The 26,065-nt window shown below is 39.8% G+C and overlaps 1 protein-coding gene and 1 pseudogene across 1 annotated transcript; both read left to right on the top strand.

The window, feature by feature from the left end:
• Positions 1-2,727: 2,727 nt before the first annotated feature.
• C1H11orf58 (chromosome 1 C11orf58 homolog) lies at positions 2,728-19,600 on the top strand. The gene is made up of 5 exons (XM_008005859.3): positions 2,728-2,943; positions 8,623-8,706; positions 12,390-12,450; positions 17,046-17,155; positions 19,124-19,600. Exons 1-5 carry the CDS (start codon positions 2,881-2,883, stop codon positions 19,355-19,357), a joined length of 552 nt encoding a protein of 183 aa, XP_008004050.1. The 5' UTR covers positions 2,728-2,880; the 3' UTR covers positions 19,358-19,600.
• LOC119624517 (small nucleolar RNA U3) lies at positions 9,421-9,567 on the top strand (annotated as a pseudogene).
• Positions 19,601-26,065: the final 6,465 nt, after the last annotated feature.

The raw sequence follows: 26,065 nt of genomic DNA, 5'->3' as shown, positions 1-26,065 counted from the left end.
GTTTTTACAACACAAGAGGAGCATTACTGAGTTTCTGTGGCATATATGCATTCTATTACGCTGTATAATTTCATCCTTACCTATAGCTTTCTGTATATGAAACCGAGTAAAATCTGATAAAATGTTCCAGTCTTTAGTATTTCCTATGTTACTTTTTGGTTTGTGATCTTCTTTCATAGTAACTTGAAGATTTACCATCCAGGTGCCAACAATTCTGGTGAAGAAATAAAAGACATGTTGCTAGCTCATTAAAGTTTTCTGGACTTTCACCAACTAGTAAAATTAAAAATATATAGTAACTACTATTCTTATTGATAGTCCTTTCTTATTTCAGAATTCTTTTAGCAGTCTAAAGTACCTATTCAGCCATCTTATTTGTTTTGGTAATATAGCTAAGAGTTCTAAATCACCATTTGTCAAATCCATTAGAGGTGAACTGTAGTCGAAACTGCAAAATTCTGTAACTTAAATGTAATTTCATTGTAATTAATAGAACCTAAGTAGAATCATGGAGTTAGTAATGAAAATATTTTAATTCTAGCAAAAAGCAATCAACCACTTCCTAAAACAATGTTTTGTTTTGTTTTTTTCTCTTGGGTTTACTCTCTTCCTCCTTTATTTATAATTTATTCTTACCACAGAACTAATAGATTAAGATGTTCTTTGTTTGGTTATACTTATAAAATATGACCCTGACATCTCTTTTTCTATTATATTACTTATACTTCTAATATATTGCTTATTATTATGCTATTTTTCTGCTTCCAAAATAAGGGAGAATTTGAATCTACGACTGCATAAATTTATTTATTTATTTTTTTATTTTTTTTTTTTTGAGGCGGAGTTTCGCTCTGTCACCCAGGCTGGAGTGCAGTGGCCGGATCTCAGCTCACTGCAAGCTCCGCCTCCCAGGTTCACGCCATTCTCCTGCCTCAGCCTCCCGAGTAGCTGGGACTACAGGCGCCCGCCACCTCGCCCGGCTAGATTTTTGTATTTTTTAGTAGAGACGGGGTTTCACCGGGTTAGCCAGGATGGTCTTGATCTCCTGACCTCGTGATCCGCCCGTCTCGGCCTCCCAAAGTGCTGGGATTACAGGCTTGAGCCACCGCGCCCGGCCGACTGCATAAATTTAAAAACTACCTTCCACTGGTCACAGTTCTATGAATGGTTCAGTGATGATCTGGAATCTGGGTAAGTAATATTGGTACACAGGCAGTCAAACTAGAGCAATTGCTGAGTTCAAAAGCTAATGGCTAAGCATTGTTTCACAGACTGCTGTCAGTTCCGAAACACTAGATATGTATTATCCATATCACTTAACTATTTATTTATTTATTTATTTAGAGATCGAGTCTTGCTCTGTCACCTAGGCTGGAGTGCAGTGGTGCCATCTCAGCTCGCTGAAACCTCCGCCTTGCGGGTTCAAGCGATTCTCCTGCCTCAGCACCCCAGTAGCTGGGATTACAGGCATGCGCCACCACGCCAGGCTAATTTTTGTATTTTTAGTAGAGACGTGGTTTCACCATGTTGGTCAGGCTGGTCTCGAACTCCTGACCTCGTGATCCACCCGCCTCAGTCTCCCAAAATGCTGGGATTACAGGCCTGAGCCACCGCCCCCGGCCTAGTTTTTGCTTAAAAAAAAAAAAAAAAAAAATCACATTTGTATTCAAGGTGAGAAAGCTTCAGAATTACTAAGGACAAGGATTCTGACAGAAAGTTAAGTTCAGACCTGGTTACAGATTCACACACCTTGATAAAGTAGGAGATAGTCTCCAGTATCTTAACAATAAATACTTTTAAATGCAAGGCTTTTTGAGTAGAGGCGTGATCACTTGAATCTGGAGAGGGCGAGAAATGGGGAGGGACTGCTAACGGGCATTGGGGTTCCTTTTGGAGTGGTGAAACGTCTTGGAATCAGAGGTGACAGCTGCACACGATTGTGAATGTACTAAGTGCCACTGGACTGTACACTTTAAGATGGTTTTTATGTGTGAATTTCATCTCAATAATTACTTTTAAAAAAAGTGGGGGGGCTTATGTGGCAGGGATGGACTTTGCTTGGTGAAGGCCCCTACCGTACGGTGCCCAGGAATCCGCAGCGAGGTCAGTGAGGAGCACTCCCACCTCACACAAAGCCATATGAAAACTTAACAGATTTCCCTCAGCTGAATCCCCGTTTTCAATAACCGCCAATTAGCCAACATTTAACAACATACTGAACTCATTTCTGTATGGCAAAATAGCGAAATATTCATCAAAACCTTTAGAAAGCAGCATCACCGGCCACCTAGAAATCCCCTACGCGCAATAGAGAACACCAGGGTGGAAATGGTAGAAGCCATTTTTTAAGGTTTTTGTCCTGGGTGGAGAGTATTCGTGAGGATTCAGTCAGCCTGAAATATTACATTTAAACACAGGTGCCTAGTTACGATGATACATTTGCCAGTAGGGCAGCGTCGCACGGTGAAAGGCAAAGAGCCCTCTAAGCCACCTCCCGTGGCGACGAAGCTCTCAGTCAACGCTCACCGCCATACTCATCCGCGGGAACGCTCCCTCCACCAGCCAAAGGCGGGGCCTCTGAGGGCACTCCCGCCACACAGCGCGAATTGAGCCTCCGGGCTTCCTGGGAATTGTAGTTTTAGTCACCGACACATCTTTGTTATTCGGGCCAGTATGCGGTGACTCAGAAAACTACAATTCCCAAAGTGCCCCGGGGCGGCGAGGGGCCGCAACGGTGACGACTGTCGCAGAGAAGGCCCGGAGGGGCTCTGCGTTCTGGAGTGGCGCTGCTTGGGCCGGTGGTGGATTGCAGGCTCCTGGTGTTGCGGCTGGGGAGAGCGGCTAGAGGCTTCGGCATTTTTCGTCGGGATCCCTGCAAGGATGAGTGCTGCCAGAGAGTCTCACCCGCATGGGGTGAAGCGTTCGGCCTCCCCAGATGACGATGTAAATAACAATGGCGGAGTGGCAGAGGGTTGAGGCCTACTAAAGGCTGGAGTAGGCCAGGAAGGGTGGTTGAAGGAGGACGCGCCTGAGGTGGCCCGCAGCGGGAGAGCCCAGGGGAGAAACCAGAAGAATGAGTGGGAAATGTCTCCCTTAATCTTTATGAGGGTCAGAAGGTTTGAAGAGGCCCACACGCTGGGAGCCGGAGACCTGCGTAGGAAGGGGGATTGAGGAAGGAAATTCTGAGAGGGTCGAGGAGTGAAAGAGCTTAGTCAAGGGATTTCTTACGTGCGTTTTGGGGGGCCGATGAGGATGCTTTCTCGGGCCTTTGTGCTCACGATAGAGACGGCAAGACTCTCCCTGTTTTGGATTCTAAATGTTCCTGTGACAATGTCGAAATGTTCGTGCACATTTGGACAGATTTTCCTGCCTAGATGATTTTTGCAGTGTGCCGTTGATAGTTAACTTTAGCTGCACTAGTAAGGGTAAACCGAGAACAGTATTGAGCCGAAAATTGTGCCACGGGTGTAATTTGGTACTGGCTTTGGTGTTGAGGTCTAAGACGTTGAGACCTAGAAGCCCATTTTGATGTCGGATATTAATACCTCGTTCTTCTTACGTCGTCTCCCGATCAAATGCCGTTCCCTCTCCAGCCCCCACCTCATAGGTTTTAATAGCAAACGGTTTATCCCTTAAAGTAACCTATTAAATATTTACTGCAGTGCCGGGTGTTGGGAATTCGGAGAGAAATATGATGCTTATTTTAGGCCTTTTTGTATATTTGCCCTAGCTCGTAGCGCAGTGTCATGGAAACAGTAGGTAACCAGTAAACGTAAAAGTAGGTCCTTCATACAATGGATAAATGTCTTGGCAACGTTGATGGGGAAATTGTTGGAGAGGGAGCGGAGAGGTCATCTTTAAGGATGATGAAGGGATATCTAAGTTTTTTTGCGGTTTTGTTTAAAGTACTGTAAATTTCTGAATACATAGAGCTTTAAATTTTTCTATTTCAGTGCTTTTCATAAAATTTTAAAAGCCTACTGAATACTACTTTGTAGCAAATGAGATGGTGTTAAGACCTGCCCCTCTGAGTGGGAGGTGGGGCGAGGACCGGAATAGTAAGGGTCTTGAAAGGAATCGACTTCAGCTCTGCAGAAAGATTAGTTATCAATAAAGATTTGGAGATGAATGGGCATCTAGAGAAGTTTATTCTTGCTCTCTGTTGTTTCTGCTACTGGCTTTTAGATCTTGTTAATATGGTAATTCAGGTTTTGTCAGGAATTGATTCACGTTTTTGAGTAACCTGGCTCACTTAAAAAGCTGTTAACATTGTTTTCCTCCTGATCGTTAAATGTGACTTGATTGCTAGGATGTCAGACACCTGTTTGGAAGTATCTTTTAGCGTGACAGAAATCTCCAGGTGATATGAAATTTCACAAAGTTAAAGGGATTAAGTCATTAAGTTTACAGCTTCGGAAGAGATCAGTTTAAAGTAGACGATCTTTAAGACCTTTCCCAATCATGTTAGCGTATCTTTTAAGTACCTGGGTTTTGTTTTTGTTTTGAGACAGGTGAGACACGGTCTCTCTCTGTCGCCCAGGGTGGAGTGCAGTGGCACAGTCAGTGCTCCCAGCAGCCTCCACCTTCCTGGCTCAAGTGATCCTCCTGATTCAACCCCCTCTCCCCACATCACCACCACAGTAGCTGGGACTACAGGTGTGCGCCACTACACCCAACTAATTTTTTGTATTTTTCGTAGAGACCAGGTTTTGCCACGTTGCCCAGGCTGGTCTCCAACTACTAGACTCGAGCAATCTGCCCACCTTGGCCTCCCAAAGTGCTGGGATTACAGGTGTGAGCCACCTCACCCAGCCAGTACTTTAAAACAAAATTTTTTTTTAACCATAGGTAATACATTCATTAAAAGACCTCCAAGCTGTTGTAGGAAAAAAAAACTAGCAGGCCGGATGCAGTGGCTCACACCTGTAACGCCAGCACTTTGGGAGGCCGAGGCGGGCAGATCACAAGGTCAGGAGATCAAGACCATCTGGCTAACACAGTAAAACCCCGTCTCTATTTAAAAAATTAGCCGGGCGTGGTAGTGGGCGCCTGTAGCCCCAGCTACTAGGGAGGCTGAGGCAGGAGAATGATGTGAACCTGGGAGGCGGAGCTTGCAGTGAGCCGAGATCGGGCCACTGCACTCCATCCTGGGCGATAGAGCAAGATTCCGTCTCAAAAAAAAAAAAAAAAATTTCTAGCTGTAACATGTAGTTGGGAAACAGTTTCTAATGAGCATCCACGGTATGTAAGAGATCATTGAAGTTTTCTTATGCCCATTGACCTCACATCTAATTGGGGTAACAAAATATTTTTTTAATATTAAAAGTAGATAATCACAGAATACAACTCTAGCAAAATGCTGACAATGTAGGAGTAAATTCTAAGTCACCAGGGTATGTATTCAGAAGGTAAATTGATTGCAGTTCTGTAGGAAAGGGTATTAAGGATGAAGACAACTTAAAAGTAGTTTCAGTGGCTTGGAGTGGAGAAATGAAAGCGATCTTATAGGAAGTGGGAAGAGTGGGGAGTAACTGCTAAGGAACCTCTCTTAAAATGTATAGTGCACCCACGTGCTTTTCAGAAAGCAGCATTTGGACAAGGTACTCACTGTTGCACTTTAAGGCAGGGGTCTCCAACCCCTGGGCCACAGAACCAGGCTGCACAGCAGGATGTGAGCTGTGGGCCAGCCAGCAAAGCTTCATCTGTATTTACAGCCACTCCCCATGGCTTGCATTACCACCTGAGCTCTGCCTCCTGTTTGCATTTGATTCTCATAGGAGTGTGAACCCTGGTGTGAACGGCACATGCGAGTGATCTAGGTTGCACACTCCTTATGAGAATCTAATGCCAGATGATCTGTCATTGTCTCCCATTACCCCCAGATGGGACTGTCTAGTTTTAGGAAAACAAGCTCAAAGCTTCCACTGAGTCTACATTATGGTGAGTTGTATAATTATTTCATTATAGATTACAATGTAGTAATAATAGAAATAAAGTGTCCAATAAATGTAATGCACTTGAATCATCCTGAAATTATCACATCCTCCCTCTCAGTGGAAAAATTGTCTTCCATGAAACCGGTTCCTGATGCCAGTCCAGTCCCGGAGTGCTGCTTTGAAAAGAAGAACTGGCAGGACTTAATGTTATTTCCTTAAAACATTGGGATTAGAAGTTGTAGATGACAGGATTATTTATATAAACACTGAAGATGTTTTACTCTTTTATTAGAAGCAGAATCAAGAAAGTTGGTGTTTACACAATTTTTTTAACTTAATGCTGTACATTTGTATAACTGAGTTCATAGACCACTTTCATCTGTCTCATTTGATCAGGGACAGTATGATGTGGAAAAAACACAGGATGGTCAGAGGATCAAAGCAAGTCACTTAGCCTCTCTGTGCCTCAGTGTCTTAAGACAGTCTTTTAAAAAGGCATCTCTTTATAGATGAGTTAAAATTAAGTTAAATGTCAGATCCTGGCTTATAGAGCCAGTGATTTAGTGAGAGTCAGAACTGAAGCTTCACCATTACTTTAACTATATTGAGCCAGAAATAGTTAAGAACTAAATGGCCTATAAAAATATATGAGGGGGTCACATGGAAAGAAGTAGAGATTTGGAACTTAGGGAACCAAAATTATGAGAGCATATAAGCCCTTCCACTAATGAGAATTTAGAAGCGCAAATGGGTCCAGGTTGGTACAAATGCTTTAACTCTCATATGCTCAGGGGAAATAGTGTTTTTTTTTAATATTTTAGTCTTTTACAAATAATTTTTAGAAATAAGAAGAGAGATAGTGCAAAACAACTTTATTAGGAATTTTAATGTGAATTTAACAATAGCAAACTGAAATTTATATTCTGTGTTTTCCTGATTTTGATGTACATATAGTCATCCTTCAGTATGCTAAATGTGGGGGATTGGTTCCAGGACCCACCCACCTCCTTGGCAAATCTTGCATACTCAAGTCCCGCAGCCAGCCCTGTGGAACTTGAGAATAGGAAAAATCAGCCTTCCATATACTTGGGATGGATCTGCATTTGGTTGAAAAAAAATCCACTTATAAGGGACCCTTGAAGTTCAAACCCGTCTCACATTTGCATCATCAAAATACAATACTTGAAGAATTTTTGAAACCTCCTATTGCTTACAATTTTGTGTTGAAGAAGGATTTGTCATCCTTGCTCCATAATTGCAAAACATTTTTATTTTTAGATTATAAACTTAATTAGAATGATAAATTCAGTGAATATTTTTATTTCATTTTCCTTCCAGTCAGCTTGTATACACATCTGCCTTCACCCTTTGTCCATTTGCAACCAAGTCAAGTAAATTTTGATGAATAAACATTGTAAAAGATGAAATAAAACAGTCACACCTCCTTTTAGAAAATAGAATGATCCTGGTTCTTACTGTAAAATACTGTCCTTCCTGCTGATGGCTCTCCCAGTGAGAGTACATTTCTTGTTTGTCTTTTTTTTCTTTTTCTTGTCGATTCTTGGGTGGGAGAAAAGCCTTCTAGTATTTCCTTATCCAAAAACTCATAGTCTGAGATTTTTGCAGTTAATTTTATCATCATTAGTCTGGAATATGACTGCCTGTCATTTTGCATTCACCTTCTTCATCTAATAATAGTTAATGCCTTCTGTCCATTTTTTCTTCTTGCCATTATGAATGGAAAATGAAAAATTGTGAATTCCCTTCTGTGTTCAATGAAAGCTAAAAGTAGACAACAGGTATGATGTCTTGAAAGATGATGAAATACTTTGGACAATACAGTGAGAAAACTATCTTAAAAATTATTTTAGTTATTTTTAGCACAGTTGGGAGTAATGAATTATAAATAATGAACTGTTAAAAAACAACAGTTTTCACATTTGTTTCAAAATGTAGGGAAAAATATGCTCACTAGGATTCCATCGTATTTCTTAGATTTATAAGAGTTCAGTGGACTCATTTGATAATTGCAATAGAATGAGTTTTAGTCTATTCTTTTAAAAAATAAGTTTTCTCTTTGTTCTTTGGAAGACTTTTAAGAAAGAATAAAAGTAATGACATCTCAATCCTAACAAATAACTAGAACTGCTCTAAAAGGAAACTGAAAAGGTAAAATTTTCTCTCAAGTTAAAAGTTAGCTCACTGATAAAGCCAGAATTTTTAACTTCAACTAACAACTGTGGCTGCCGTCTAAGTTCAGAGTACTAGGTGCTCTAGGACCCTGCAAGGCAGTGGGTCTCAAAGTGTGGTCCCCAGATAAATAGCATCAGCAATCACTTAAGAATTTGTTGAAATTCAAATCCTAGAGCTCCACCCCAGACTTGCTGAATCTCTGGGGCTGTAGCCCCGCAGTCTGTTTTAACAAGCCCTCTAGGACTCTGATACAGGCAAACTTTTGAGACTCAGCTCTGGCTGCAGAAGAACTAAAGGATTCTGCTGTGAGGTAATAGAAAAGGAGTAAATTTGAATGTGATGAATATGCTTAACTTCCTAAACAAGAAAAATGAGCCCTGTTTATATTTACAACTGACAGGGAAAAAAAAAACTTAGGAGTTACAGGTAGACTTTAGATTTTGTAACACTTATTTTTATGCAAAAAAAAAAAAATAACCAATTTCTTTTCCAGCTGGGATCTAGCAATTGGGAGGCAGCAGACTTGGGTAATGAAGAGAGAAAACAAAAGTTCTTGAGACTTATGGGTGCAGGAAAGGTAAGCATCAGATGGTATGCATTTTTACCTTTTCTGTGAAAATACTGCCATTTTTGTGTATGCTAAGTAAGAAGGACTGAATATACTTGGATTCCATTTTCCTGTTCTGTGTGATTTATTTTGGCTTTGGGAAATACGTCTGGTCTAACCAAGCACATAAATTTTTTTTTTTTTTTGAGACGGAGTCTCGCTCTCTCGCCCAGGCTGGAGTGCAGTGGCCCGATCTCGGCTCACTGCAAGCTCCGCCTCCCGGGTTTACGTCATTCTCCTGCCTCAGCCTCCCGAGTAGCTGGGACTACAGACGCCCGCCACCTCGCCCGACTATTTTTTTGTATTTTTTACTAGAGACAGGGTTTCACCGGGTTAGCCAGGATGGTCTTGATCTCCTGACCTTGTGATCCGCCCGTCTCGGCCTCCCAAAGTGCTGGGATTAAAATTTATATTATTTTTGAGCCACTTCTAGGATTCTCTGTCCGTAAAGTTTGAAGACTGCACAGAGAAAAATTTGGCTCAAGGAAGCTGTATAGGAGAAAAGACATGTCAAAGTTTATGATTTGCCATGTGTTGGCCCAGTGGTTTGATAGGAGATATTTCTTCTGGGTAGGTTATCTTGTGGGAACCTCTGGCCAAAGTGAAAAGCCTGTCATATTTTGTAGCTCCCACCAGTCTTTGAAGTAGTAACTACAGGAATATCCTTTACCAAAACCTAATTTTAAGACTACACTTTCAGAGATTATTTCTATAGTTTGTTACTAGATAGAGAAGTTTCTCTGAATGTGTAGAACACCAGGGACCAAGGGGAGGGGGGAACCCTTAATTTTAAAAGTGTTCAAGATACTTTGAAATGCCTGTCAGTTTGGTTAACGTTAATAGAAGGTACAGTTGACCCTTGAGCAATGTGGGGGTTAGGGGTGCTGGTTCTGCAGGCAGTCAAAAGTTTGCATATAATTTTCAACTTCCCAAAAACTTAACTACTAATAGCCTACTGTTGACTGGAAGTCTTACTGGATAACATAATTACCAGTTAACACATATTTTGGGTGTTATTATATCCTGTATTCTTATAATAAAGAAAAGGAAATGCTATCAAGAAAATTATAAGGAAGAGAAAATAATTGACTCTTCATTAATTGGAAGTAGATCATCATAAAGGTCTTCATCCTCATAGTCTTCATGTTGAGTGGGCTGAAAAGGAGAGATTGTCTTACTGTCTGGGAGTGGCACAGGCAGAAGTAAATTCAAGTGTAAGTGGATCCACACAGGTTAATCCTGTGTTCAGGGGTCAACTGTATAAAACAAGTGCCAGGAAAATATCTCTTGTAAAAACCTTTCTTTATCCTAGCAGTTTATACAGGGATCTCTAGATACTTATTTTTTTAAGCAAGTAAATTTATTTTCCTAACATTGTCCCAATAGTCTTCCTAAAAACTAAATTGAAAAAGAAATAGGAAAGCTTTTTTTCTCTTTTTTTAAGCACCTTAAAATGAAATTCTGCTCTTTGTTATACACATGGGAATACATTCATTCATTTTCCCAACAATTATAGACTACCTACTACTGTGCTGGATCCTGGGTGGTCACATAGATCAATAATATATGTTTGGAGCTGGTATGTAATGGAGGAAACCAGATAATAACAATACGGAATTGTAATTGCTGTGAGAAAGCCATGCAGATAGTGCTGTGGAATCACAGAAGGCAGCTAACTCTGGTTTAGCAGTGCAAGAAAGCTTCCCCAAAATAGAATTGATCTAAATCTCAAAGGATGAGAAGGAGTTAGCCAGACTACAACAGTGGGTTTGGGGATAGGAAGAGGTCATGTAAAACACTGAGACCTATTTAAATAAAGCATTTGTATAATATCTCATTACTCCAGATTTCCCAATTTGTAATTTGTCATAGAAAATAGTCTGCAATTTCTCTCGTTTCATGCAAATATACTAAGTCCTCACTTAACATCCCTATGTTTCTTGGAAACTAACTTTTAGCAAACTGACAATAAAGTTGTTTCACTGTAACACTGATAAGAAGGAAAATTGTTTTCATTATAGGTTGTTTCAACTAAAGTCAGTTAAAGTTGAAGTTTCTAAGAACCTATCATTGAAAATTAAGTGAGGACTTAAAAGATTTGTTAAGCATATGTAAGGTAAGTGTTAGTTTAGGGTCCATATTCAACTTATTCAACTTAGTAGAATGAAAATTATTCAAGTACTTAGGAAGAACATCCTAATATAAAATATATGGAAGTTGACTAATAAATAGCTTGTTGAGTATAGATTAAATTCCCTTTTTTTTTTTTTTTTTTTTTTTTTTGAGACAGTCTCACTGCAACCTCTGCCTCCCGAGTTCAAGCAATTCTCTGCCTCAGGCTCCCGAGTAGCTGGGATTACAGGTGCCTGCCACCATGCCCAGCTAATTTTTGTATTTTTAGTAGAGACAGGGTTTCACCATTTGAACTCCTGACCTTGTGATACACCCTCCTCGGCCTCCCAAAGTGCTGGGATTACAGGCATGAGCCACTGCGCCTGGCCCATAAATTCTTTGTGACGCCAAGATTGTAGCTTTGATCTTCATATGGGCTGTTTAGATTTATTCCATTTTGTGGCCACAAAGTATATTTGTAATCCTAGCCAGTTATCATGAATATTTTATTGGTCACAGGAAGAACCAGCTAAGAGCATATGAATAGATCAGTGCAATACTATCATCATCCTGGAATAACTTGATGCTGTTATATTAAAATCTTGTTAATGGCTGTCGGTTTTGCAACCTAAACAAGTAACACACGGAATTATTGGTTTGCTTATGTGTTAATGGCACATAAAGCAATGAGCATTAACGCTTGAACTTTTCCAGTAATATCATTTTTGTGTATGGAGACTGTACCTGCCATTTTTTCACAATAGGAAGGTTTGTTACTATATCTTCACAGATGATTGGTTAAGATTGCTTTCCAAAGTTACATTTATTCTCACCTTCACACGGTGTTTTAATGAGCACTTATGAAACTAAATATGAACCATAAAGAGTGGATAGAACTGATTAAATTGAGAGTATGCAGTTTAATCAGTTGGTAATATTGAATCATGTATTTTTATGTTTAGAGTACAGGATTGTTTTAAATTGTTCTTTTTGACAAGTTGAGATTAGTAGTTTATTGTCAAATAGTAAAGAGATAGCTAATGATTGTGATATACTGTAATAAGATCTATCACTTTATATGATACATTATAAGTTTTAATTATTTCATTTTTGTCTGGCTAAATCTCATTTGCTTTCTCTCCATGAGATATACTTGAGGCAGCAGAAGGAGCAGGTGGGAAGTTAAAGCAAGTCATTTAACTGGCCTTTAGGAAAGAAAATGTTTAGATTGACTCAGTTTTCTAGTTATCTATCCATCTTATTTAAAATTCCAACCTGCTCTACTCCTTACTCAGGTCTGTTTTGTTTTAATCACACTTGAGTACCTTCTAACGTAGTATAAATAGCGATTATGTTTGCCTGTCTCCTTTCCCCATTCCTACCCTTGCTAGAATGTAAGGTCCTTAAAGGCAGAGATTCTAATTTAATTTTTTGTCTTCACTGTGTCCCAGAAGCCTAGAATAGTTTTCAGCACATAGTAGATACCCAGTAAGGTTAAATTAGTGGTCTCAAATGCTAATACATTTTCAACCTTCTTATAGAAAGAACATACTGGTCGTCTTGTTATAGGAGATCACAAATCAACATCTCACTTCCGAACAGGTAAGAAAGTAAAATGTAATTAAAACGAAAGTGCTAAATTCAGAATATGAAGTGTGTGTTCATGTTTCAGGATATTCTACTTTGGCATGTAATTGTGTAAATTATTAAAATGTTAGAATTGGGGTGCAGTGGCTTATGCCTGTAATCCCAGTTATTTGGGAGGTTAAAGTGGGAGGATCACTTAAGCCCAGGAGTTTGAAGCTGCAATGAAGCCATGATCGCACCACTGCATTCCAGCCTGGGCTACAGAGCAAGACCTCATCTCTTAAAATTCAAAAAAAAAAAAAAGAGAAAAAAATGCTTGGCACCATGGCTTATGCCTGTAATCCTAGCATGTTGGGAGGCTGCGGTGGGCCGATCACTTGAGGCAAATCACCAGCCTAGTCAACATGGCAAAACCCTGTCTCTACTAAAAAATACAAAAATTAGCCAGGTGTGGTGGCTCACACCTGTAATCCCAGCTGCTTGGGAGGCTGAGGCACGATAATTGCCTGAACCTGAGAGGCGTTGGTTGCAGTGAGCCAAGATCACACTATTGCAGTCCAGCCTGAGTGACAGAGTGCAACTCTGTCTCAAAAAAAAAAAAAATTAGAAGTACATAATAGGTAAACATGTTACATATATAAAGTATCAGTTTTCATGTACTTTGATTTTTAAAAGATGAGAGTATATGTCATTATGATATTCTAACCAAGAAACTAACCTTTTTCTGTCTCCATTTTTACTGATTCAGAACATATATTTTAATTGTAGTGAGGTTTTATGCCTCATCTTGTTAACTCTGGTATGTACAGAATTTTTGTTCTTTGTATATTAGCATATAGTGTCATAGTTGGCATATTCTAGTTTTGTGTATTCACTAAGTTTTGTTTTAAAATCTTTGAAGAATATAAACTAGTTGCAGAGCCTGAAGAAATAAGCTTTAAAAATAATTTTAGGGAAGAACATTTTTAAATAAAAACTGAAAATAAATTTGGGTATTTGGTGTGCTAAAAAGTGAAATTTTTGCCTATTTAAAACTGACCCTAATCTTGGACATTATTAATAAAAGGCACATATTAATAAAAGACACAGTGACCTAGATTATGTTCAACAAAACTTTAAGTTATTTAAATTATGCTAACATAGCATACGTAGCACATTTTAGAAATTCATTGATCTTTTATTTTTCTAGTGTTAATTACTTCAAATTGATTTGTATTGCTACATAAGGCAAAAAAACAATTCCTGTACTTTGCAGAATGGAAAAATATTTCAACTGCCACATTTACCCTTTTAAATCTGAGAGCTTTCAAGCAGAGCTCCCAACCCCCGGTACCCATCCCTTGCCTGTTAGGAACTGGACCACACAGCAGGAGGTGAGCAGCAGGCAAGCCAGGGAAGCTTTATCTGTATTTACAGCTACTCCCAATGGCTTGTATGGCCACCTGAGATCCGCCTCCTATCAGATCATTGGCAGCATTGAATTATCATAGGATCTTGAACCCTATTGTGAACTGTGCAAGCCAGGGATCTAGGTTGTGCCTCCTTATGAGAATCTAATGCCTCATGATCTGAAGTGGAACTGAGGTGGTGATGGGGAGTGACTGCAAAAACAGATTAACATTAGCAGAGAGGCTTGACTGCACAGAGACCTTAATAAATCAACTGCTTGCAAACTCATATCAAAACTATATCAGTGAGTGGCAAGTGACAAGCTGCATCTAGTGGCAGGCTCTAAGTCAGAATCTGACATTTATTTAGTCTGCATGTGGCCTGCCCATTGTTTTATATACCACTTCCCTCCGTGCCTCTTTCCTGCACTGTGCATTTGTCTCAGTCACAGTTTTGGTAAGCCCACAAGCTAACCCTAGCCAAAATGAGTGAAAAAACAAACGTCCTTGGAGAGCTTCTTTGAAGAGGAAGAAAGACCCAATGATGAGACACCAGAAGACTAATACTGCCAACAAAGAGAAAGCTGCATTTAAAACAAAATACCAAGAGTCCTACTTAAATTACAGGTTCATTGCAACAGCTGATTCACATTCTCCAAACCTGCTTTGTCTAATATATGATGACCAGCTATCCAGGAAAGCCATGAAACCTTTAAAAGTGCTTCACCACATGGAGACCGAGCACCATGCATTAAAAGACAAGCCTTTGGCGTTTTTCAAAAGAAAAAATCGTGAACGCAAAGAACAGAAGTAATTATTGAAGGCCACCACTTCATCAAATGTGTCTGCAGTGAGAGCATCATTCTTAGTGGCTAATCACATGGCTAAAGCTAAGAAGCCCTTTACTACTGGTGAAGAGTTGATCCTGCCTGCTGCTAAGGATGTCTGTTGTGAACTCTTAGGAGAGGCTGCAGTTCAAAAGGTGGCACGTGTTCCTCTTCTGGCTAGCACCATAACTAGATGAATTCATGAAATAGAGGATATTGAGGCACAGTTGTTAGAGAGGATTAATGAGTCACTGTGGTACGCAATCCAGGTTAATGAGTCTACCAGTGTTGAAAACAGCAACAATGCTTGTTTTTGTGTGATACATTTTTCAGGAGGATGTGCATGAGGATATGTTATGTGCACTTTTGCTTTCAACCAGCACCACAGCTGCAGAACTATTCAAGTCTTATAAATAATTACATATCAGAAAAACTGAATTTGGCATTTTGTATCGATATATGCAGGGATGGAGCAGCTGCCATGACTGGACGGCTTTCTGGTTTCACTACTCAGGTCAAAGAGCTTGATTCTGAATGTGAGTCTGTGTACTGTGTCATCCACAGAGATGCTGACTAGTTGAAAAACATCACCTGAACTTAACATTTTGCAGGATGTGATTAAAATTTTCAACCACATTAAAGTACATGCCCTTAATTCACATCTGTTCATGTAGCTCTGTGAGAAGATGGACACAGAGCACACATGTCATCTCTTATACACACAACAGAGATGGCTTCCTAAAGTTAGATCACTGGCCAGAGTTTTTCAGTTATAATAGCTGCTCCAGAGATTTTTTTTTTTTTTTTTTAGAAAAAGTCGTCACTGGCAGCACATTTCATTGACACAGAATGGGTCGTAAAACTTGCTTACTTGGCTAGGCGTGGTGGGTCATGCCTGTAATTACAGCACTTTTGGGAAGCCAAAGCAGGCAGATCACTTGAGGCCAGGAGTTTGAGACCAGCCTGGCCAACAGGGAGAAACCCCGTCTTTATTTAAAAATACAAAAATTGACTAGGCGTGGTGGCACACCCCTATAATCCCAGCTACTTGGGAGGCTGAGGCACGAGAATCACTTGAGCCTGAAAGCCAGAGGTTGCAATGAGCCGAGATCGAGATCATGCTGCTGCACTCCAGCCTGGGCAAGAAAGTGAGACTCTTGTGTGACATATTCAATCTGTCACCTCAGGGGAGAACAAAACTGTGTTCAAGTTGGCAGATAAAGTGGCTGCATTCAAAGCCAAACTGGTATTATGGGGGCCACAAGTGAACACTGGGATTTTTTGACATGTTTCAAACATTAGCAGAGATTTTAAAAGAGACTGAGCCAGGACCTTTTTTCTCCCACCTGGCACATGATCACCTATCTCAGCTTTCAAAGAGTTTGAGTATTATTTTCCAACCACGAAAGAGCCCCAAACTGGGAAGGAATGGATTCACAACCCATTTGTGAATAAGCCAGGTGAATCGACTTTGTTCATGCTAGAAGAGGATCAGCTGCTTAAGATCACAAATGACGGTGCCCTTAAAAGTATGTTGGAGACAACTTCATTCTGGATTAAAGACAAAGTGGAATACTCTGAGATTGCCACGAAAGCACTGGAAAGCCTGCTTCTATTTCCAACCTCCTGTCTTTGTGAAACAGGGTTTTCTGTAGTGACAGCAGCCAAACATGATTACAGCTAGTAGACTGGACATAAGCAACACACTTAGGGTGTCACTGTCTCCCATCACACCCAGATGGGACCATCTAGTTGTAGGGAAAACAAGCTCAGGGCTCCCACTGCTTCTGCATTACGGTGAGTTGTACAATTATTTCATTATATATTATGATGTGATAATAAAGTATACAATAAATGTAATACACTTGAATCATCTTGAAATCACCACCACCCCCACTCCCCATCCATGGAAAAATTGTTTTCAACAAAACTGGTCCCTGGTGCCAAAAAGGTTGGCAACTGCTGCTTTAAAGTTTAAGTTGTTCTGATAAACTTGATATGCAAAGGAAGGCATAAAGGAGAGTCAGTACATGACCATTTTATTTAGCCATTTGCTGAACAGAAGTGCCTAGCTTTTTTCATTGTTTTTGTTCAAAGATAGATAATTCTGTTTGTTAGAGAGTTTTTATTAGGTGACTAGGAAAAAAACTTTCAGGAGAACATCTACTTATTATAAGTAAGCTAAAACATTTAATACCCAAAGTGTTTAGTAATAAATACTTATGCTATCTCAACATCAGTCATTTTATTATTAGGTAACCACCTATGGCATAAATTCTCAAAATTCATAGTAAAATTAGATAAATCAGCCCTGAGTATAATGGCATCTGTATTATGGGTTTTTGTGTAAATTATTAATTTGACGAAACATAACTAAAGTATCCTGGACGTGCAGGGGAAGAAGACAAGAAAATTAATGAAGAACTGGAGTCTCAATATCAGCAAAGTATGGACAGTAAATTATCAGGAAGATACCGGCGACATTGTGGACTTGGCTTCAGTGAGGTAGTAATTAACTTATTTTCATTGGGAAGATAATTAGTTTTCAATTTGGTACCACTTAATGCTGTTAGATTACCCTAGCAATCAAGAATCCCATGTAGAAAGCTCTCTGTATGTAATTATCTTAAAAATAATTGTATATGCCCTACTGGTCTCTGTAGGTAATCAGAGGAGATGTTTCTAAGGATTTTGTGTGGTGTTTTTTGTTTTTGTTTTTGTTTTTTTTTTAAGATGGAGTCTCCTTCTCTCACGAGGCTGGAGTGCAGTGGTGTGATGTCTTCCACCTCCCGGGTTCAAGTGATTCTCCTGCCTCAGCCTCCTGAGTAGCTGGGATTACAGGCACCTGCCATCATGCCCAGCCAATTTTTGTATTTTTTGTATTTTTGTAGAGATGGGGTTTCACCATGTAACCAGGTTGGCCTCAAACTCCTGACCTCAGGTGATCCTACCCACCTTGGCCTCCCAAAGTGCTGGCATTACAGGCGTGAGCCGCCACACCTGGCCGTTTGTTTTTGTTTTGTTTTGTTTTGTTTTGAGACAGAGTCTCACTCTGTTACCCCTAGGCTGGAGTGCAGTGGCGCAATCTCAGCTCACTGCAACCTCCACCTCCTGGGTTCAGGCAATTCTGCCTCAGCTTCCCGAGTAGCTGAATTACAGGCACACGATGCCACACGCAGCTAATTTTTTGTATTTTAGTAGAGATAGGGTTTCACCATGTTGCCTAGCTGACCTTGAACTCCTGAGCTCAGGCAATCTGCCCGCCTCAGTCTCCCAAAGTGCTAGGATTACAGGCTTGAGCCACCGTGCCCAGCCTCACCTGGCCTGTTTCTAAGGATTTTAAAGTGTGTTTTCTAAAAATGAAAATGCTGTTTAATCATCAGAGCACCTTTCCCCCTTTTTTGAGACAGGTTTTCACTCTGTCACCCAGGCTGGAGTACAGTGGCACAGTCTCACTGCCACCTTAGCCTCCCAAGGACCTGGGATATAGGCCTGCACCACCACGCCTAGCTAATTTTTGTATTTTTTGTAAAGATGGACTTTTGCTATGTTGCCCAGGCTGGTCTCAAACTCCTGGGTTCAAGCGATCTTTCCGCCTCCCAAAGTGCTGGAACTACAGGCGTGAACCACCACGCCTGGCCAGGGCACATTTTTAATAGGCATGAACAACATGCTCACAAGTTAAGTAAAATATTTCATGTAAGTTTAAAATAATGGTTTAAGAGAGCTTTTTTTTTTTCAGTTTCCTAAGTGATCTCTTTTTATATTATGAATTTATGTGTGACTACTGTTTACTCCAAAGTAATACAATGTGCAAAACAATTATAACTGATTTCCACATAAAGGTCAGTGGTTAACATGCCTTATCAATTTAAAAAATTGTTTCTTTCGGGAAAATATAATACCGTGGTTTTCAAACTAGCAGAGGGGAGATAGGTGTGTGGTCTTCAGAGCACCTCCCCTCTTGTTTTCTTTTGTCTTTTAAGAAACGGAGTCTTGCCCTGTCACACAGGCTGGAATGCGGTGGCATGATCATAGCTCACTACAGCCTTGAACTCCTAGGCTCAAGCAATCCTCACACCTCAGCCTCCGGAGTAGCTAGAACTACAGGCACGCACCACCATGCCTGGCTAATTTTTCTTTGTTGTTTTTTTTTAAGTTTCTTTTTTGTTATTGTTGTTGTTTTTAAAGAGACAGGGTCTCAATATGTTGCCCAGGCTGGTCTCAAATTTGTGGCTTCAAGCAATCCCCCTGCCTCTCAGCCTCTTGAGTAGCTGGAATCTCAGTCACAGGTATGAGCCACTGGGCCTAGCCAGACAGAGCTCTTTCTTAAAATTCCACTCAAGTCTTAAAGCTGTTGTTCTAATGGCTACAAAGTAAAGTGTTTCTAAGACTGACAGAACTTACGGTCTTTCTCAGATTTTGTATGGGCTAGTGTTTATTTTTAAAAGAGCCTGTTGATTGATGTTTTAGGTAGAAGATCATGATGGAGAAGGTGATGTAGCTGGAGATGATGATGATGACGATGATGATTCACCTGATCCTGAAAGTCCAGATGATTCTGAAAGTGATTCAGAGTCAGAGAAAGAAGAATCTGCTGAAGAACTCCAAGCTCCTGAGCACCCTGATGAAGTGGAGGATCCCAAAAACAAAAAAGATGCAAAAAGCAATTATAAAATGATGTTTGTTAAATCCAGTGGTTCATAACTCCCAAACGCTTAGTCTTTGTATTAAAAGTAAGCCTTATTGTTATAATGCACAGTGGAGGACTGCTTATAGAGCACAGACCTTTGTATTATAATTTTTAAAAAGGCCCTTTTAAATAATTACAAGGAGTGTTTGCTTTCAAATGCCATGGGTTACACTTTTATGGGCATGACTATAACCAATTTTGTAAAGAGTAAGAGTTGTATAAAATAAGAAATAAATACAGTACTCAACTTACTTTCATATTAGCATCATCAGCCCTCTAATTCACCGTATGGGGGAAACGCTTTTTGTTTGTGATAGCTATTTTATCATTTCCTTCATATTTTTCTCTTATAAAAATGTATTTGATACTGTGATACGTTCATGAAAAGTATTCTTTAATTATTCTTTGTTATAGTAGAGCTGTTCATCATGGAAATTTCTGCTGCCAGTCACAATCTAAATTAATTTTGGCAAAAGATTGGGTACTTAGTTTCCTGTTACTGAGTTAGCTCTACTCTTTTGGACCAAAGCAACATGAGAGTAAGTACTTTTCACACTTGTTAAGGTGGGAGTTATAACTGTCATACATTTGGAATATTATGATCCCAAGTAGTCTTTTTATAATTTGGATTATATCGTATGTTAGATTTTTGATAAGATTTGGCCAATTTTTACAGAAGAAATGATTTCTCTGATCATTTAGTTCTATCTATTTAGAAATATGTAAAACTGGATTTTTTTTTTTAAGTAACATGTGACCAAAGTTAATTTTGTCCCAAAGGTCTAAATAAAGAGCAGTTTCCCATATTTGGCTGTGATACCTTTATCCTCATTATCTACAAATGAGGAGCAGGCTTACTGATAAGCTGAAACAAGAAATTCTCTTCATTTTATCCCAGTGCTATTTCATTGATTAATTACTAAAAAGTATTACTTTCTAATTTTATTGCTGTTTCTGTTGGTGTAAGATTAGAATCATCTGACTGCTATTAGGTGGTTGATTTGTACAGCTGATTAACACAGATTGCATTATGAGCTAGTAAATGGATCTTTGGATAATTGGGTCCAAATTCTTAATGTTTATAAGTAACAAGTTCAAAGGGTTTAGTCCCACCTGTTTGTGAGCCGAACTGTTATACATCTAGATACTTAAAGGATGTATTTGGAGTGTTGGGATTTTTTTTTTTTTTTAGACAGTGTCTCACTCTGTCACCCAGGTTGGAGTGCAGTGGCGTGATCTCAGCTAACTGCAACCTCTGCCTCCTGGGTTCAAGCGATTCTCCTGCCTCAGCCTCCCAAGTAACTAAGACTACAGGCATGTGCCACTATGCCCGGCTAATTTTTTTATTTTTAGTAGAGATGGGGTTTCATGGTGTTAGTCAGGATGGTCTCGATCTTGTGACCTTGTGATCCACCCGCCTCAGCCTCCCAAAGTGCTGGGATTACAGGCGTGAGCCACTGCGCCCGGCCTAGGAGTGTTGGAATTTTTAAAAATTATTCTTATGTCACTTTGAAATTTAGAATGTGTTGCCAGGTGCGGTGGCTCATGCCTATAATCCCAGCACTTTGGGAGGCTGAGGCAGGTGGATAACCTGAGGTCAGGAGACCAGCCTGACCAACATGGAGAAACCCCATCTCTACTAAAAATACAAAATTAGCTGGGCGTGGTGGTGCAAGCCTGTAATCCCAGCTACTCCGGAGGCTGAGGCAGGAGAATCACTTGAACCCTGGAAGCAGAGGTTGCAGTGAGCCAAGATCGCACCATTGCACTCCAGCCTGGGCAACAAGAACAAAACTTCGTCTCAAATAAAATAAAATAAAATAAAATAATTTAGAATGTGTTAGAGAAATTTAGCAAGTAGCAAGTAGAACAGGTGATTTCTGGTTGGTAGACTCTATTTTACTATATTTCATGTTTCAGACCCCAAAGTTGTTGCCTTTTTTTTTTTTAATTTCTCACATTTTTGAAAAATAGATGCTATCCTCTATAGTAAAATATTGAATCACTTGGTAGACAACATATATGACATTTAACAAATACTTAGTTTGAAAAAGTTTGGCTTTATTCAACAATTTTAGTTTGCCCTCTGATTTTCAAATGTCTGTGGGATTGCTTATAACTAAGAAAGTGAAGATTGATTTTTACTTAAGAATGTGATAGAAATGAGTTTTATGATTTTTAAAAGTATTTTCATCAGTTCATTATTTAAATGTTGGGTTGTTGATATGGTCTTGTTTCTGATAAGTAAATAGGAGCACCTTGTTTTAAAATAACTACACTACAAGACTTTCTGCATCTCTGTATAGAGAAATCCAGATTTCAATTAATTCATGTATTGGGTGTTAACAAAATTCAGGGTTAGAGTAAATTTAGGTAGGTTGGTCCATGTGGCCTGGTTTCCTAGCACCTATTAAACATAATGCTATCTTTTAAGCATGAATATGTGGGTTTTTAAAATCAAACTGGAACAAAATTAGAAGACAACTGATGTCATGCTGTCTTGGTATCCATACTAAAAAAGTATCAGGAAAATAGATTATTTTTGTGCTGTGAAACACTATTCAGTGGAAAGTTTAATGGCAGCTTTTCCATATCATTCATAATTTAATACCTGAAATGCACTTTTAAATGTTTGCTTTATACCCAAGTGTTTACTTGTACCCGTAACCTAACAGTCTATTGAAAAGAATGTTTTCGGATACAGATTGCAATGTTGTTTGTATTCATAGGCAAAAGTCGTCTTCTCTAGTATAATTTTTTAAATCTGAGAGAATTGAAGGTACAGAAAAAAAGTCCAGAGTGCTTGAACCATAGTTTGAGAGCACAAAAGTCACATTCTTTGAGTAAATTTGGGGGAAAGAAATTTCAGCTACCTGGTTAGCTTCAGTGACTACTTACACACAGAGCTTTGGTTCCATTACTTGTTTCCATCACAACCACATCCTATATACTTGCAATATCCAAAACATCTTCTAAAATCCCTCAATAAAAAAATTCACTTCTAACCAACTCCCCCTTTATACCTGCTCTGTGTTAGGGCGTAGTCTGTTTCCACCTCCTTTATAAGTCCTATCTCGGCTTCCTGATCTATCAATTCAGTATCGTGATTGTTAACCCAAATGACTTCCTGGAAAATTCCCAGCCCTGGATGTATCCAAGCCCTCCTACCCTCACCAGTTATTTCTGGAGAAAGATCACCAAATGTATAAATCCATATTAGTAAAAATTGGTTTTAACTGACCTCAGCACTGCCCATTACCCTTATTTTCTCTAGTCAGCTCTCCATTCTTACTATGTAAAACTTCTACTCTGAAACTTGTTACCCTCTTTTTTTCCTTCACTCTTAACATGTCCTTGCCTTCTATCTTACATAAAAATAGAAACCTTCAGGCACAAATTCCCTGAACTTCGCTTACTAAATCCACAGCCATGGACAAGTGTTCTGTGCTCTAGGTTGTGACATCCCAACTCCACTACAGGGCTAAACTCGGTGACTTTGAGCATAAGTTGATCTCTCTGGGTCTCCTTTCTGGGTAAGTAAAATGAGGATAGTAACAGTAACCCCCTTGCATAGTTGTTATGAGACTTAGGTAAAATGAACAAAAAGCTTAGTACGTAGATAAGTGATCAATAAGTGCTGGGTCCTGGTTCCCACCACCTCCACTGCTGCCCTGAGACAGGGTCCTGCTCTGTCACCCAAGCTGGAGTTCAGTGGCATGATCATGGTCATGGCTCACTGCAGCTTTAACTTCAACGGGCTCAAGACCCTCCCACCTAAGCCTCTTGAGTAGCTGGGACCACAGGTGTGTGCCATCACACCTGGCTAATTTTTTAATTTGTAGAGACTGGCTATGTTGCCCAGGTGGGTCTTGAACTCCTGGTCTTGAGCAATCCTCCTGCCTCAGCCTCCCAAAGTGTTGGGATTACAGGTGTGAACCACCACACCCAGCCTACTGTTGAATCTTTTAAACCTTGTGAATGCAGTGCTTATTATCTTCCCTTGAGTCTTCAATCTCTCCCTTAATCTGTGATCCTTTTCTTTTGGTATTTGTTCAAGTATTTCGTATCTTTTTTAAAAAAAAGAAGTTGCTCCTAGGTACCACCTACGTTGGGTGTAATTCTCTCATCTATATCTAATTTTAGTAACTTTTCTATTACTGCCTCTATTTCTTACTTCCATCCCCTCCCTCCTCAATCCACTCCAATGTGGCTTCTACCCACCCTTGACACAAGAGCACTGAAAACTTTCATCAAATCAATTATTGACATTTTCCTAAAACATAAGTACTTGTAAATTCTTCCCTTGACCTGCTAGCAGTACTTAGCATTGTTAACCAGTAGGATATACACGCTTCTGAGTACATGAAGTGGTTCTGTAGAGAATTTCCCAATCCTGTACATCCATATGTATTTGTTCCTAAATTGATCTGCCTTAAAACAACTACTACTTATTTCACAGCCTTTCTCCCACTAGAGGAAAGGCAATACCTCTCAGCCATGCCAGACCTACTGTGTTTAATTGTCCCAGAGAGTAAAATATTTCATGGGTCCAAACAAAGGGACAATTTGAAACATTCGTGTTTATGTTGAGGCCTGAATGACTCCCTTTGCAAGTCAGATGGTTTCTGTCATCTGTCAGATGCCCTCAATGAAACTATCAGACAAGTGAATTGTCAGCTAATTTATTAAAAATAAATTTTGATGAAAGATCACTGATTTTTGGCCTAAGAATTCGGAAGATTGGCATTTCTAAAACCTATTACTGACTTTTATCATGTGAGCAAAGTTTCTCAGTGCTTTCATTTATACAAATAGAAAATGGACGTTTTCTACTTTAGGAACTCCAATTATATGCATGTGTCATTTCCTATCTCTGTTATTTTTCTTTATAATTCCTGTTCCTTATTCCCCTTATCATGATTCAAACACTGTATACCCCATCATTCCCATTTTCATTTTTGTGATTATTTTTTAACTTCCTGAGTTCTGCCAGCTCACATTTCATTGTATCTTCCTTTTTTCTTTTCTTTTTGAGACACAGTTTCACTCTTGTCGCTCAGGCTGGAGGGCAGTGGCACCATCTCAGCTCACTGTAACCTCTGCCTCCCAGGTGCAAGTGATTCTCCTGCTTCAGCCTCCCAAGTGGCTGGGATTACAGGCGCATGCCACCACACCCGGCTAATTTTTGTATTATTAGTAGAGATGGGGTTTCTCCATGTTGGCCAGGCTGGTCTCAAACTCCTGGCCTCAAGTGATCTGCCTGCTTCGGCCTCCTCTGATATTGCTTAAGCTGCAATATTAGATCATGTCACAGTAATTAAAAAAAAAAAAAAAAAAAGGGAAGCCAACTGTGAAAATTAGATTATGGCAATATTCTAGGTGAGCCCAAGGGCTTGGACTAGGGTGGTAATGGGAGTAGCAAGAAGTAGATTCTGGATATATTTTGAAGGTAAAACCAACAGTATTTGCTTAAAGATTGGATGTATCATGTAAGAGAGGAGTCTCGAATGAGCTCTTGGCTGGGAGTAATGGTGCATAGCCTGTAGTCCCAGCTATTCAGGAAGCTGAGATGGGAGGATCACTTGAGCCCAGGAGTTTGAGGCTGCATTGAGCTATGAATGCACCAGTGTACTCCAGCCTGGGAAACAGAGTGAGACCCTATCTCTTAAAAAAATAAGTTTTGGCTGGGAATGATGGCTCTCGCCTGAAATCCCAGCACTTTGGGAGGCTGAGGTGGATGGATCACAAGGTCAGGAGATCAAGACCATCCTGGCCAACATGGTGAAATCCCATCTCTACCAAAATACAAAAAATTAGCCAGGCATGGTGGTGGGTGCCTGTAGTCCCAGCTACACAGGAGGCTGAGGCAGGGGAATCGCTCGAACCCGGAAGGCGGAGGTTGCAGCAAGCCGAGATCGCACCACTGCACTCCAGCCTGGCGACAGAGCAAAAGACTCCATCTCAAAATAAATAAATAAATAAATAAATAAATAAATATAGTTTATTCTTTTTTTTTTTTTTTTTTTTTTTTCTTAACTCCTTTTTAGGAAGAAATTGCTATATACCTAGATGGGGAAAACTGATGACTTATCTTTAAATGAGATTCTTCCCAGTTATTTGTAGGATTTTCATGTTGGAGAGTGGTCAAGCTAGCAGAAATTTCTTTCATGATTCAGGGTTATGGGAACCACTGTAACTCTGACGGTGAAGATCAGGCATTATAGGGCTGTCAGAATGCCAGGTCTCTTTTTGTCCTTGCCACTCTGACAGACTGGTCCTACAAATCACTTCACTTAAGGAAGACACTCTAATTAGCTTACTTGGACCCTGCAGAAGCGGCCATCCTCCTGTATTCTCCTGTATATTCACTACCTTTCCAACTCTTTCACCTATTTTAGAGTTAAGAGTTTCAGATGTGTCCTAGTTTTGTTGAAACTGGAGTTTGCACTTCTGTTTCTCATTATCTGTTGCTTTTGAGTGATTTCCAAGAAAAGAAATGACTTCATTATTCTGTCTCTAAACTAGAAGTACACATTAACTTTAACACCCAAATTAGTATGGCTTGAATCCCTGCTGGCTTGATTTCTAAACTTCAGCTTCCCACCCTACTCTCAGAAAGCATCCTCACCATTATTTCTGACACAAGAAAAACCCAAGCAATACCTCCTGTATGTTCCTCACAAGGTGTACCCACCACTATTACCGAACAGCGCCTTTCCTGC

This window comes from Chlorocebus sabaeus, chromosome 1 (assembly GCF_047675955.1).
Source record: "Chlorocebus sabaeus isolate Y175 chromosome 1, mChlSab1.0.hap1, whole genome shotgun sequence".
Lineage (NCBI taxonomy): Eukaryota > Metazoa > Chordata > Mammalia > Primates > Cercopithecidae > Chlorocebus > Chlorocebus sabaeus.
The sequence above is the reverse complement of the archived record's forward strand: the minus strand, read 5'-3'. Positions and strand labels throughout refer to the sequence as shown.